The sequence below is a fragment of the Coenobita brevimanus genome, chromosome 39, assembly GCF_032717465.1.
Source record: "Coenobita brevimanus isolate Jiangsu-jjx chromosome 39, ASM3271746v2, whole genome shotgun sequence".
Classification (NCBI taxonomy): Eukaryota; Metazoa; Arthropoda; class Malacostraca; order Decapoda; family Coenobitidae; genus Coenobita; species Coenobita brevimanus.
Window position 1 is genome coordinate 8921460 of NC_136992.1, and position 15584 is coordinate 8937043.

The following is a 15584-nucleotide window of genomic DNA, read 5'->3' on the forward strand; positions in this document are numbered from 1 at the left end:
TCGGAAAGAAGGTTGTGAAACTACTTACATGCCATAAATGTACATGAAACTGCTTACATGCCATAAACATACACGAGATTACTTACGTGACAAACATACACGAGACTACTTACATGACAAACATACACGAGCCATGGTGCTTAACACAGTTTCATTAGCGATTAATTTCCGGGTATGGATGGTGAATATTCTTTTGTACTTTATTTATGCAAAGTATGGCCATCAGCACTGAGGTAACACAGAAGAAGACAGTATGGTATAATAAAGATAATAAATCGCTTAGAAAATTGTATTAGGGAGCGTTTTCAACTGACAAGAATACGGGTCACGGAACTCTACACATTCATCGGGAGAGGAAGGTGGTGGAGAGAGACGCCTTCATGTGGTGGCACAGATATAACGGGTCGGTGGGGCTGGACAGTTATGTTATGCAAACTTTCCTCGATTCCCCGCCTATCACTGGACAGGAGGGCAAGACAGAAGGATGGTGGGCTTCATGAGAGTCAACTTCGGCCTGCAGTCCACTGGGTTCACATTCCTGTAAACCTGGGGCTGCCACAACAACATCTACTGCTATTACCGTGAAAGTAAGATGAAAATGATCTAAGGTTGACCTCCAGTGTGAAAAGTCTCCAGGCTGTAGAAGTGGCTTGGAGATATCACCCCGAGAGTAAGACAGAGCATTCATTCAAAGTAAACCTCCAATTCGACAACTCTCCTCTTAGTGGAATAAATTCGCCTGGGGAGAGTTAAATTAAACTAGAAAGGAAGTGGCAGTGCTAGCCTATCTAAGTTTGTTCGAAGTGCATTTGAGGACTTCTTAGCATCTCTTCCCAAGCGATTCATTCTTCCCATTACCCCTCAATATGGTGTTCAGGAGTGGTGCCTTCAAGTGGTGGCACAGATATAAATGGGTGATAGAGCTGATCGGTTTTACAAACATCTCTTGCCTGCTTCCCTATCCCCCAAAAGCAGGATAGTGATCTGCAGGAGAAGGCAGCTTAAGCCTGCAGTCCACTGGGTTCACATTACAGATGAACCTACAACAGCAGCAGTAGCAACAACAAAAATAGCAACACTACTACTACTTCTACTACTACTACTACTACTACTACGACTACTGCGACTACTACTACTACCGTTACTACTCCTACTACTGCAACTACTACTACTACTACATCTCATTATCTTTTTGTATGTTGCTGTTGAACTCTACGTCAATAATAAAAAGGTAGAAATTATTTACATGGATTGTTAGGATATAACATGCAAAATAAATCGCTAATGAACAGGTGCCACGTATTCTCAAAAGAAGCTTGGAGCATTTCCTCTAAACTCTACTCTCTGTAGAGTACGTCCCCAAAACTCTGTGCTGAGTACGACTCCTAAACTCTACTCTGTGTAGAGTATGCTCATAAGTTTTACTCTCTGTACATACGACCTTTAACCTCTGCTGTGTGTAGAATACCACCCATTAACTCTGCTGTGTGTAGCGAGCGACCTCTAACCTCTTGTGTGTAGAGTACGACTCAAACTATGCTGTGTGTAGAATGCGACCCCTATCTTTTTTTGTGTATGTAGAATACTACCCTTATCCTTTGCTGTGTGTAGAATGTATCCCCTAACCTCTGCTGTGTGTCGAGTTCGACCCCTAGCCTCTTCTGTGTGTAGAATGCGAACCATAACCTCTGCTGTGTGTAGAGTCCAACTCCTAAAATCAGCTGGGTGTAGAGTAGGACCTTTAAATTCTGCTATGTGCAGAGTACGAATTTTAAGTTGTGTTGTGTGTAGAGTAGAACCTTTAAACTCTGCTATGTGTGTTGTCAGTGACGTGCTTTGGCCCGGACCCACGTTCCACAAGTGGCTGTACCGCATCACCCTGCGACCTCAGCAGTCCACCACCACCAAACTAGTCTTCAAGACCATCTTTAGTAAGTGAAAGTTATCACATTTTTATTCTTATCTAGCCATTTAAGTTTGATAACTTACTCCATCTTTACCAAGTTCTAACTCGCTACTTCTGATAACCTGCTCACCCACCTATAGCACGTCTGGAGTTATAATGTACTATTGCCTCAAGGTATTTCTTTACCCCCAGCTCTGGGTCTGGCGTAGATATGGCAGCACACCCATACTCGAGTTACAGTTATGAATGAGATCACTCTCCCCGGTGATTCAAAGGTACGAATCACACAATGAATCAGTGTTTCGTAATCTTCAATAACGATAATGATATATGGATTTTCCTCCGTGCATCATGCACAATAAGATAATAAATATGCAGCGTTTTACGGAATTTTATAAAATGAGTGAATGATTATATGAATAAAGAATCAGATAAGTTACATCATTTACAGGTGTGATTAATTCGGTCTTCATTCTGGACCGTGGAAAACAACCCACCCCCTTTCGTGTTGGCTATCACAGAGCTAAGAGATTGTGATGTAATGAGATTGCCTGATACAGAAGCCTTGAAATGTCTAATACGTCCTACTTTTTCGTTAATGTCTTTGCTGTCATTAAAATTGTGGAATGTGGTCAATATTTTTTATATCACAAACACCTGTTACCAAACCATTCCTTGTGATATGCAACTAACATTGAAAATAACGATGCACGTATGCTCGGAAAATCTTTCATATTCAGTATTCATAACCACTGTATGTGCCGATATGTCTTTACACAGTCTCAGGTAATTCCGAGATAAGCTTTACAAACGGACTAGGTTAGCATCAGTGAACTTCCTACCCCGCGACTGAGTTACGGTCAGGGTTCATGTCGAACTGTTAAGTCACTATTCCCTAGAATCACAGTCAGTAAGACTGCTTCAGTATAAATCACCAAGAGGAAAAGTTGTCATCAGGGCGAGCATTGTTGGCATGAAGCAGTTTGGCATGACTATCGCTGGTATTGCAAGAGAACTTGGAGTGTCCATACCCATGGTCAGACTTTGATGAAGGAGATGGGAAGAATCGGGGAATCTACGTGATCAACCAAGGTGTGGCGGACCCAGGAAAACTAACCTGGTTGAGGAAAGACAAATCCTTGAGGCAGCTAGACGATCCCCATTGAAAATGTAGCTGGACTGAGAGGCAGATTCGGAACTGATGTTTCAGCTGGAACATTGCGCAACAGGCTGCTCGAAGCTGGGGTACACCACAGATCTCCGACTATTAAAGAAATATTAAACGATCGACTTCGACAAGCACGCCTAAAATTTGCACAACAGCATGTGCATATGGATCCAGAGGAGTTAGGACGTGTTGTGTTTTCGGATGAACAAAAAAAAAAAATCATCTACTGCTCACGGCCGTCTGCAATGTTGGAGCCCAAACAACACACGGAAGCAGACAAAACATGTTTATAACGTGGCAAGAAGCGGGCACGTTACGTGTAATGTATGGGGGTGGTTCCATCTACATGGAGTGGGTAGCTGGCGGAAATCGGAGGACGATTTACTGCTGACCGTTATTTGGAAATATTGGAAGAAGTCATGATTCCTTCCGTGCACCTTCTCCTAGACGACGGACCGTTAATGTTCATGCAGGTATAATTAGTTAATTATGCTGTATTTGGATATTATTTAACTACTTAACTAATGCTATTCTGTTCAACGTAAACAGTCTAGTTACTAATTGCACTGTAGTACACAAGACGTATATAATATTTTTTAGTGTTTCTACGCCTCTTGTTAGGATTTGAGAAAAATTATGCGCATTATATGTGGTTGCATAACAGCATCACGACAAGTAAGGATTTTACTAAGACTTGTAAAATCTTTTGACGTTAATTCGAGTGAAATAGTAAAATAGTGAAAAATAGATGTCGCCCGACTGAAGAGATTAATTATTTGCCGTGGCTCAGTAGGTTGGAGTGCTCCGCTCTGACCAAAGGGTCGGAGGTTCGGTTCCATCCAAGGGTCACTGGTTGACATCAGGAAGGGTATCTGGTCATGAAGTGCTACACGCTCCAAACTAATGTCCTCTACCCAGGGGCAACGCCGTAGCCCTTATCGAAAATAGGGGACACGGAGTAAAACTCACACACACAAAAAAAGTGTATTATGTTTGCAGGCTAACTCCCCCATCCACACAGCAAGAATCTGACGAACAGCTCAGCATCCACCTCCTCAACTGACCGAGCGAAAGGTGCGACCTTCAACCGATCGAAAATGTCTGGGGCAACATGATTAATGCCTGGGAGCCAGGTCGGGAATAGACGTCGGTGCACCTGCTCCAGCATTCTAAAAATGAATGGCAGATCTTCCGCAGAAACTCGCAGACTGTTTATAACTGGATGGCTTCATTTCCAAACAGATTACAGGATGTAATATCAAATAAAGGTGGGTGGGCGAAATACAAATGGTACTGTAATTCAACATTTCACGCGACTTACCTCGAGGATTTGTAGACTCCCACCCTGCATATGTTAGTTGGTGTAGAACTGCAGTTGATTTCACAAATCTTCACATCTACAGGTATGTTTGACAGTGGTCTTGGACTGGAAATGTTTACATATAAAGACAGTGATGGATTACCAGACATCAGGCAGACCTGCTGCACCCAAGTGAATACCTGTATGATATTATTTACATCACTGAGATTAAAACAATATTTCTTGTATATTGCTGTTAAAAATGATGTGAGTATTGGAAGTGTTCTACGTATTATTTACATACCCCTTAATAACGGTTATATCACCATAATAATCAATATTATATTATTTATTAATAGTATTAAACATATAATCTGTATGCAAGTATATTGAACATTCTGTAAAAAAAAAAAAAAAAAAAAAAAAACTGTTCAGTAACACTGTGCAACGTAATACACATTTATCATCGCACTGTTAAACGCCTCTTACGCCATCTTGTGGCACACCTGTCTCTCCTCGTAATAATGTAATTACGAAATTAATGAGATCAAAGAAATTGCTAGCCTCACAGCAGTAGGCCACACTAATTCATACGGCTTTCTAAGGTTTTATGATTTGCAGAATATGTCAGCAATTTTCAAGAATCGCTGCTTCTCTAAGATAATGAGTCAGTGGAGGTGGTGGACGCCGCATTGAAGCTACTGTACTAAGCTTCACTTATAAGGTTTACCTCTCACTTGTCTTTGATTTGATCATTAAAACACAATCCCATATGGCACCCATATGAAACTTTTCACCACCATCGATTCCACATAATTAACCACTAAATGATTGTGATTCAAGGTTACATATAATACAAAACAGTTTGTATAACTATTTATACATTATTATGTATCACATTTATACTAATAACAAAGTCGGTCTTGAATGAAGTTCGACTTTGACTTCTGCCATTAACAGACACACCAAGCCTCCTCTGATATCTTTATTTGTGATTTCATATTTCCATGGCATATCATCCCATTCACAGTTGCACTTCTTGTAAATTACGTAATATTGGTCCTGAAAGCTTTAGCCATCTTTTGAATGTTAGTTGCATATCACAAACAGTGTTTTGATAACAGGTGTTTGTGATATAAAAAATATTGACCACATTCCACAATTTTAATGACAGCAAAGACATTAACGAAAAAGTAGGACGTATTAGACATTTCAAGGCTTCTGTATCAGGCAATCTCATTACATCACAATCTCTTAGCTCTGTGATAGCCAACACGAAAGGGGGTGGGTTGTTTTCCACGGTCCAGAATGAAGACCGAATTAATCACACCTGTAAATGATGTAACTTATCTGATTCTTTATTCATATAATCATACACTCATTTTATAAAATTCCGTAAAACGTTGCATATTTATTATCTTATTGTGCATGATGCACGGAGGAAAATCCATATATCATTATCGTTATTGAAGATTACGAAACACTGATTCATTGTGCGATTCGTACCTTTGAATCACCGGGGAGAGTGATCTCATTCATAACTGTAACTCGAGTATGGGTGTGCTGCCATATCTACGCCAGACCCAGAGCAGGGGGTAAAGAAATACCTTGAGGCAATAGTACATACTGCTAAAATCCTCATTCTGATTATTTGTTTGTATGTTTGTACCCTCAAATTAGCCAAAACGGTGCATTACAGTGCAACATTTTTTTTTTAATTACCATACCTAAAATGCGCTAACTTAAAGAATGCATTAAAAAAATGGGACAATCGGCTTCTAGTTACCAAAATCTAGTTAATCAGCACACGTCCATATTTTATATTAAGCGGTAAAAGTGGCGGGGCCTTTCCGTGGAGTTTCATGTCTCTGTACAGAGAGAGAGAGAGAGAGAGAGAGAGAGAGAGAGAGAGAGAGAGAGAGAGATTAGAGAATGCGTAAAAAAAAAACACGTGCAATCAGTCTCCGGTTACCAAAAGTGCTGTTAGTTAACACATGTCCATATCATATATTATGCGGTAAATGCAGTGGGGCATTTCCGTGGAAATTCATGTCTCTGCACAGAGAGAGAGAGAGAGAGAGAGAGAGAGAGAGAGAGGGAGGGAGGGAGGGAGACAGGGAGAGGTTACGAATATTCTGGCAAGTCTCATATTTATGAGTCAGTTTTAAAACAGGTGTCAGGCTACTAAATTGTCAGCCTGCATTCCACTATATGAAGTGCAGTCGGTAATGAGCTGAAAAAGTACAGCCTCTTTAATTTTCCATCTTCTTTCAGTACTTATCTCAGTAACTGGTGATATAAAAAACAGGTGTCAAAAATTGGCGATAACATGGTTCACGCCTAAAGTGCAGGTGACGGACAGTGTCAAAAACAGGTGTTCAGGGTGCCTTGGGTGACAAATATAAGCTTTTTGCATTTACAGTGTTTGAAATCATTCCCAATTTCTCTGATGCCCAGTGCATGATGCAGGCATATAGATGGCAAGTGAGTGACAATGCCAGTCTTCCTCAGGAAATGGGAGGGATAGGAACAATGATTTTCAATTCCACATTGTCTGATTTACATGCCTATGTCATTGCCTGCTCAGCCCCTGAGATCTCCACCCCTGCCAAGCCTCCTACTCATGCAAGGAAGGGGCAGAGTGAAAGTGTGATTAGGAAGGAATTGAATGTGACAGTATCATCACTGTCGAGTGGGGAGGTGAAGCCTGAGGATGGAAAATACCACATAGTGTGATGTGCCCCGGCTACTCTCCCTTGCTGCCTCTCATAACTCCTTGCTGCCACTGGAAAGTGACCCTGATGACTCTCCAAAGCCTGAGGACTTCCCTTACCCTTCTGATGTTTCAGGAGAATTCTCTGAGGCACTGGACTCTAAGGACAAAGGATGGATGGCTAGAAGTTGTGTGCGACTTAAACGCCACATTACAGCCTCCAGCCTCTTTTGTGGCATCTTGGCAGTGCTCATGTGGCACCACTGCCTCACCACCACCCACATCGCCTCAGCCTGATAATTCATGGGTGTTTGGGGAAGCGTATATAGTGTAAATTTTACATAATATGGAGAAAATTAGATGGTTAGAACTGCAAGGAAATTTTCGATTGAAAGAATAAGTGTTTTTCCCTGCACCAATAGCCAGCAGGTCAAAGAGTGCCCAGCATTCTTCTTCTTCTTCTGCCTTTGGCGGATTTGTTAGAAGGAAGTCTTTGGAGACAAAAAAGTGGTACCACATAGGTTCTGACATGGAGAATCCAAATTGGCCATCACCTGAGGTGGCACCATCTAGTGACAACTTTATTAAAAGTGCGTAATTTAAGCCTATTGAGACAGGAAAGTGGTCCCATATTTGGTTATATGACATGGAGAATCCAAATTTGCTGTCAACTGACGCATATGGTGGTTCCATCTAGCAGCAACTTCAGTGCCCATTGAAAACAAGAGCCTCGCCATGGGTCAAAGAGCAATTCTACTCTTGTTTTGAGTGTAAGGACTGACATTTATATAGTAAAATAAGACTGTACAAAGAAAAGGTAAACTAAATGTAAGTTATAGATGATAAGGAAAACTACAGTACTGAAAATAAAGATTATGACCTAAAGTGTACAGTGGTGCTGTATCATCCAGTATAGAAAACAAGTAATGGAGTAAAAGTGAAAGTGGTCTTTTGGAGCAAATATGTACAGTGGTTTTGTATTGTAGTTTATGCTTTGATGTAAAAAAACGAGGTCTAGTGACAGTGACCTTGTGAAATATGTAAAAATAAGTTGTGACAAAAAGAAAAAAGTCAGAATTATGTGAAAATCCTTTAGTGAAGCAAGAACTTAACTAAATAAGCGCCTTTTATATGTAAGATGTTGAAATAAATGGAAAACTACAGGTATAAAAAAAAAATGAGCTCAGATGAAAATGAAAGTGACCATTCATGGCATGGGCATAGAAAACGTGCTCTAGTGAAAGTGGAAGTGATCTTTGGTGGCAAATGCTGTGTATTACAGTGTAAAAACCTTATTCTTCCTGCCCACTGTATGGCACAGTGACATTCTGGAATTGCCAGAAGAAGTGGGCAAATAAAATGTGCAAGCTGAACGTAAAGGGTGTGATGATTTATTCATGTGACAGTTTAAGGGTCAGGTGAAGAGGAATGGGAAGGTCCAGAGGGGCAAGCAGGAGTGAGAGTGGGTCAACTCTGCCTGGCCTGGGTTGCCACAGTCTGTGCGGCAGCCCTGCCAGCTCTAGGCTGCCATAGTCTGCGCGACCTGTCCACCCTAGCCACTGACTCATTCGCTCGTTCAGATGCAGCCTCGCCACAACCCCAGAAGTTACCTCTCTGTCAGAAATTTTGTTCTGAAGGTATTCTTCTATCAAACAATGTTTAAATTAAGTAATAGGAGTCTCTAAGAATGAGTGGGGTATAACTAACACCCTAGCTCACCTATTATTATCTCCATATATTTTAGCCAGTTCCTCTCGATTTGCTCAAATCTTACAGGATACTTAGCTAGATGAGTCGGAATGACAGATAATGACGGGCTTGCGGTCTTTGTCGAATTGTGTGGGTCTATCCAAGAGTCCTGGTGCCATCTATCCACAGTGCTCCCGTCAGCTAGCTTGCTTGAACTAGACTTAGGAACATGGCGTTATCTCCCTCTTTCATTGAATTCAGAGATGCCAAATATTATTTAATTACAGTTACCGAAATACAATAAATTACTTAACGAAATTTACAAGGCAGGTCTAACTTAACAAGTTAATCTTAGTTTTAAAATAAAATTAAAGCCAAATATTTTATCTACGTTAAGTTATATAAAGCCTTTCGTTTTGCACGTCATCCTACCACGCATGTGCAGTCGGGTACAGGGAATATTCCTATCATTATAAGTATTTATACACGTATTTACATTAGACTTGTCCATAAAAGGTCATATGCAGTAGCATTTAATTTAGTAATAATAAAGACTATTAATCAGGAAACTAGAACAAATTCTTGGCTTATTAAACCGCTTTGAACCAGCACTGAACGTTCTCTGGAAAATGCCTCTGCTTTTAACAGGGGCAACTATATTAAAAGATGCACATATACCGTTACACACAGGAATCTCTTTCTGGGAGAATATAGTTTCCACACCTCTCTTCCTCACCTCCTTAATCCACAATGCCTCCACCTGTAGACCTGGTGACACATGCAGTAAAGAGACGAATGATTGGTGAGAAGTCTGATCTTTTATTGAATGTTCTAGGTGGCGTAGTTACCGAGATGTGGTGGCTTGAAAACAAGCAATTTCAGGAGAAATGCTGACATGCAAGGAGTGCCAGGTCTGGTTAATGCCCGAGCTATGGGGGTTAATAATAAAGCCCAAAGTCTCCTCTTCCCATCAGCTCCTCTCTCTGTACTGATTTTCCTTTAGCCTCCTTCCATTGCTGCAGTGTTGCATCTCTCTTCCTCCATTGTCACCATTTCATAGGTCACTGCTCTTCTGAACTTTCTGGTTGCATCCTTGATTTATTACTTCAGGCACGCAGTACCCATCTAGCAACACACTCTCCCATTTCTGTCCAACTTGTTTTGCAAGGGTAAACTGGTAACATCAGTCTTTCATGTATGCAACTGGTCAGTTCTTGAACTGTATTCCTCAATTTATGTTTCTCTGCCTATGGCCTCTAATAAATGCAATGTGTCCGAACATCTTGGAATTAATGTCTTTATTTTGACATTCTCTTGCTAACCCTTTGGCTGCGGTAGTATGTTTTCTTATACTTATGCCGCTGGTGCGGCAAATACAGGAAAAATATGGTGTTTTCACTAGCTGTTTGACCCCAAAACGTTTAAATTGTAGTTACAAAAAGTTCAGTCTTTCAACTAACCTTCAAAACAACCTGGAGACCCGTAAGTCGTCTAAGGCCGGAGGAAGACCGAGCCGAAGAGGTGTTTTTTGCAGTCAGCAACAGCAGGTCACCCTAGGCAGGTGCAAAGCAGTGCTGCAAGTGGCTACCATATTGCATGCGGGAGGAAGATGGGAGGCAACTTCTGTACTTTATAACATGGAACAGCAAGTAATTCACTAATTTTCAACTATAAAGACACTTGTTCCACTGCACTGTGCAATGGACGTAACTTACAAAATCATTACCGCTACACGTACACCTAGCGATAAACATGCCACGCGAACGTAATAGAAATTGAGGTGACAACACAACGTTTTCCATATAATTTTCTCATCTTCTCACTAAATGTATCACTTATTATTATTACAAAGCCACGTATCAGGTACTTAAGTAACAGTTTTGCAGAGTTGGCATGTGAGGAAAAGAAATTGAGCACATAACCTCACCAAAATTAATTACTTATATACATAATTTTCTTTAACTTATTGCTAGTTATGCACTTTTGTAATGAGGTGGGGGGAGGGGGGGACGCTGGGAGGGGAAAATGGGAAGGCAAAGTAGGCTAAGGAGAGACAGGGTAGGGTAATGAGAGGCAGGGTAAGGTAATGAGAGGCAGGGAAGGGCAGGGAGATGCAGAATAGGGTAAAGAGAGGCAGGGTAGTATAGGATAATTCAAAGCAGGGTGGTTAGAGGCATAAATATGTAAGAGGAGGAAAGGCAGGGCAGGGAGAGGCAAGTAAAGAGAGGCAGGGTAGCGCAAGGAGAGGCAGGGAGGTAGGGTTGGGTAGGGGAAGGCAAAATAGTGTAGGGAAAGTCAAGTCAGGATAGGGAGATAGAAAGAAGAATGGCTGGGTAGAGAGGGGGTAGGGTAAGGTAAAGAAAGGCAGGGTTTTGCAAGGTGAGGTAGGATAAGGTAAAAAAAAGGCAGGGTAGTGTAGAAATGTCAGGACAGAATAGGGAGAGGCATGAAAAGATAGGAAGGGGGAAGACAGGATAGGAAAAGACAGTGTAGGGTAAAGAGAGACATGGTAGGGTAGGAAAAGGCATGGTAAGGAAAACCAGGGTAGGATAGGGAAAGGCAGGGTAGAGTTGGGAGAGGGAGGAATACATGCTTCAGTTTTAGCTTTTTTTCTCCTCACTTCCCCTCCCTATCATTTAGGGACACTGCCAGACGCGTCACTGGGTGGTACTGGCGCTACTTAGGCGAAGGCATTGCTTAGGTGGCTCGGTGTGCTGCCCCTCAGATTGGGTTGGATTCAAGGGGGTAGTTGGTAGAAACAGTTTGATGTCGTGTCTCTGTGGGTGCCAGTGGGTGACTGAGTGATGATACATGTTCAGGCAGGCTGGGAGGGACCCATGTGACCCACTTATCAAGCCTTAGGCGGGAATAAGAGAGCTTGAAAAATACAAAATTTGCTGTGGGCTTCCAGAAGAACCATTGCAACCACCTTAACACATTTTTGTAGGCTTCCAACCTTTGGTTCTTTCTATTTACATATGAAAAAACATCTGATTCTTATTATGATGGGAATAATGTTGATAAAAAAGATGATGATGATGATGAAATTGTCTGTGAATAATAATAAAACTGATGACGATTATAAAGACGATATTAAAGATGATGATTGCAACAATAACAACAACAGTTATCCTGATGACGATGATGATGATGATGACTACTGATTATGCCTTGTGTGGGCAGGCATGCGCTCAGCAAGGATGAGGCAGCCTGAGGTGGTGGAGGAGGAGGAAATTGGACAGGTGTCACAAGGTGCCGCTGCTGAGTATGACTACATGGGCCAGGTGTCACAGTCCAGCTCAGATTACCAGGTGAGAGAAGAGACAGGTAAGAGCTCAACAGATTATCGTGCATGTTGAGCTCAACATAACCGTATCATCAGTTAAGAGCTCAACATATTATCAGGTAAGAGCTCAATAAATAAGAGCTCACCTTTGTGTGTGTGTTTTTTTTTTCCCTTGATTCTGGATCCTAACTCACCTCCATCTCTTTAGGAGGGAATATGGGTTGGGTGATGATGATGATGATGGTGATGAATTTAAATGCGGTGATGATGATGATGGCGATAATGATGATGAATTAAAATGCGATGATAATGATGGTGATGATGAACTGAAATACGATGATGATGATGATGAAGAAATACGATATGATGATGATTATGATGATGATGAATTTCAATACGATCATGATAGTAATAGTAATGATGGTGATGATCACGAGGGCATTCTTTACCTGTTTTCTATTTTTTTTTCTTCGACAGGAGTTCGGTCAGGAAGGGTTCGCGCAAGAAATAGGAGGCCAAGTTCAAGAGCCAGACCGCTTTGGCAGGCTACAGCAGGAGGTGGAGCCAGGTGAGCTGCGGTGTGCTGGAGGATAAATTTCACTTTTAATCAAGGAGACTTATTCCTGCTTCATAACAGACTCACGGAATACTAAGCAAACACGACTTGGTATTCCAGGTGTAAGAATTACCCAGTTCCGCCACATGAAAACAAACTGTGCACACTAGGGGACTGAAGTTCGCCAACTATTTCACTTCGTCTACTTTACACTTAGGGCATGTCCGTCACTCTAGGGAGTTGACAGCGGATCAGTCAAACAGGGCAGTACTCCCAAGGTGGATGGAAATCTGATGATAGGTAGAGCTGGACTTCCTGTTCATCAGCCCTTGGGACTAACTTCCGACCATCCCCCTCTCTTGAACCTTTTTAGTGTTTCATTAACGACAGGTTGTCTTGTCATTTTCTGAGTAAATTTATCTGTGCTGTTTATGTATCCCCTGATTCTACTGACTACGAAAAATTCTTTGACTATCTTACTTCTAAGAAGGAACACATCCTATCAACTTTTCTTTCCCTGAAATCTTAATTCTAGGTGATTTCAGTGTTCACCACCACCTTTGGCTCTCCTCTCCTTCCACTGATCGACCTGTTGAACAAGCCTACATTTTTTTCTCTCTCTCTTTGATGACCTACAGCAGCTTGTACAGCACCCTACCCACATCCCTGGCTCCCTTCGAGAGAGTTCCAATATAGTGCTTGACCTTTTCCTTACAACTAATCCTTCTGCTTATGCTGTTAATCGTTTATCTCCATTTGGCTCCTCCAGTCACGCTCTTACCACCCTAACCTGTCCTATCGCTGCGACAAGGCCTGTAGACCCCTCCTGGAACTGTGGCTTTGACACTTTGGAGCTGCTGATTGGGAGGCCTTTAGGCAGAGATCTTAAATTTTCCCTAGAATGATTATTGCTTCCATGATCGTAAGCCATCTGTGTGTGCCGTGCACATTACGGATGTGCACATTACGGATGTTATTCTTTCAGGCATTTAAACAAAAATTCATTTCTTTTATCCCGTGGCTAATACAAGAAAATCTTGGCTTAATCACACTTGTTCTAATGCTGTCCACAACAAGGAGAGGGCTTTCAGAAGGTACCAGAGTCAGTCAACTCCTGAATCTCATCTCTTTTATGTTTTTGGCCGGACCCATGCTAAGTCTGTCCTTCGCTCTGCTAAAAGTAATTTAATTTGTACTAAGTGCTCTGAACTCTCCAACTCAGATTCTTCCTGCCCCATCTGGCAACTTGCCAAAAAACTTTCTAACAACTTTACTTCATCATCCTTCCCTGCTCTTTTCTGCTCTGATGACACTGAAACTATTTCTTCTGCTAATAAAGAAGAATCTCCAGTCAGAGTTTCTCCTCCAGTTCCACCTTAGACAATTCTGGTGCTGTTCCTCCATCACTTCCCCCCCCTGACTTGCTTATGACATACATTAAAATCTCCCCAGTTGATGTGTTTTCTGCCATCACTGACCTCAGTACTAACAAGGCTTATGGGCCTGATGGGGTCCCTCCTGTTTTCCTTAAGAACTGTGCTTCTGTGCTTACATCCAGCCTAGGTAAACCCTTTCTCCTTTGTCAATTTGTACCTTTCCTTCATGCTGGAAGTTTGTTCTCAATCGGCCTGTCCAAAAGAAGGGTGGCCATTCCCAGCCCTCTAACTATCTCTCAGTTGCTTTAACATCCTGTTTTTCAAAAGTTTTTCAATCTGTTCTTAACAAAACATTTTTAAAGCATCACTCCTATCATAACATTCTTTCTGGTCGTCAGTATGGGTTCCGCCAGAAACGCTTCATTGGCGATCTTCTCATCTACCTTTCAGACTCCTGTCTTCCTCCTATCGGGACCTGGGAGAAAGCTTTGCCACTGCACTTAACATCTCAAAGGCTTTCGACTGAGTCTGGCATAAAACTTTAATTTCCTTAGTGCCATCTTTCGGTTTTTATCTTCCTATCCTTATCTTCATCTATAGCTTCCTGTCTGGTCGTTATTTAGCTGCTGTTATAGACGGCCGCCGTTCTTCTTCTAGATTTATCATCAGTTGTGTTCCTCAGGGCTCTGTCCTATCATGAACTCTCCTCATAATATTCATCAGTGACCTTCTAAGCTGTACATCCAACCCTATCCACTCATATGCTGATGATTCCACGCTCCACCTTTCCATCCACTTCCTGAAGAGTCCATCTCAGCAGTTACTTCAACAAACAAGGGATGAAGCTATGGCACACATTATGTCTGACTTGGTTGATATCACTGATTGGGGTAAAAATAACTCAGTTCTTACCTCTTTTAACCTGTCAAAATCTACCACAGGAATATCCTCTAATTTTTAACAATACCCAACTCAATCCTGCATCATCTTTGAACATTGTTGGGTTTTCATTCTCTCGGGAGTTATCTTGGAAAGGTCATATTACCTCTCTTGTAAAATCTGCTTCCAAGAGATTAAGTGTGCTAGGCCAACTCTGTGCCTTCTTTACCCCTGCATAGTTGTTGACTTTATACATGGTTTTTATTTTCCCCTGTGTACAGTACAACTTTCATGTGTGGAAAGGATCCCCACATACAGTTCTTCTCAACCAAGTTGAGTTAAAATCTTTTCGTCTCTTCCTTTAACCTCTATCTCTTCACCGCACTGTTGCCTCTATTTGTTTTTTTCATCGCTACTTCAATGGTCACTGCTTTTCTGAACTCTCTGCTGGCATCCCTCCACTACTACGACTAACGCATAAAATCCGTCTAGCAACAAGTTCATGTTTGTTTCTATTCAGCTCTCTAATGCATGAGATAACCATTATTCCCAGTCCTTCATGTATGCAACAGGTTAGTTCTGGAACTGTCTTCCTCTGTCTGTATTTTCTGCCGTGTATGACCTCTAGTCTTTTAAACGCAGTGTGTCCAGGCGTCTTGAAGTGAATGGATTTTGAATTTGGCTCTCTGTTTTCTTGCTTTTATTTTTTAT

At 41.6% G+C, this 15584-nt stretch overlaps 1 protein-coding gene across 1 annotated transcript in view; it reads left to right on the forward strand.

Moving 5' to 3' along the window:
• The first annotated feature begins 1813 nt into the window (after positions 1-1813).
• Positions 1814-15584, forward strand: part of LOC145396726 (uncharacterized) — a 28593-nt gene continuing 14822 nt past the window's right edge. The window contains exons 1-3 of the mRNA XM_080270011.1: positions 1814-1931; positions 11960-12087; positions 12540-12630. Of these exons, the coding sequence (XP_080126137.1) occupies positions 1814-1931; positions 11960-12087; positions 12540-12630 (337 nt within the window). The remainder of the gene's footprint in view (positions 1932-11959; positions 12088-12539; positions 12631-15584) is intronic.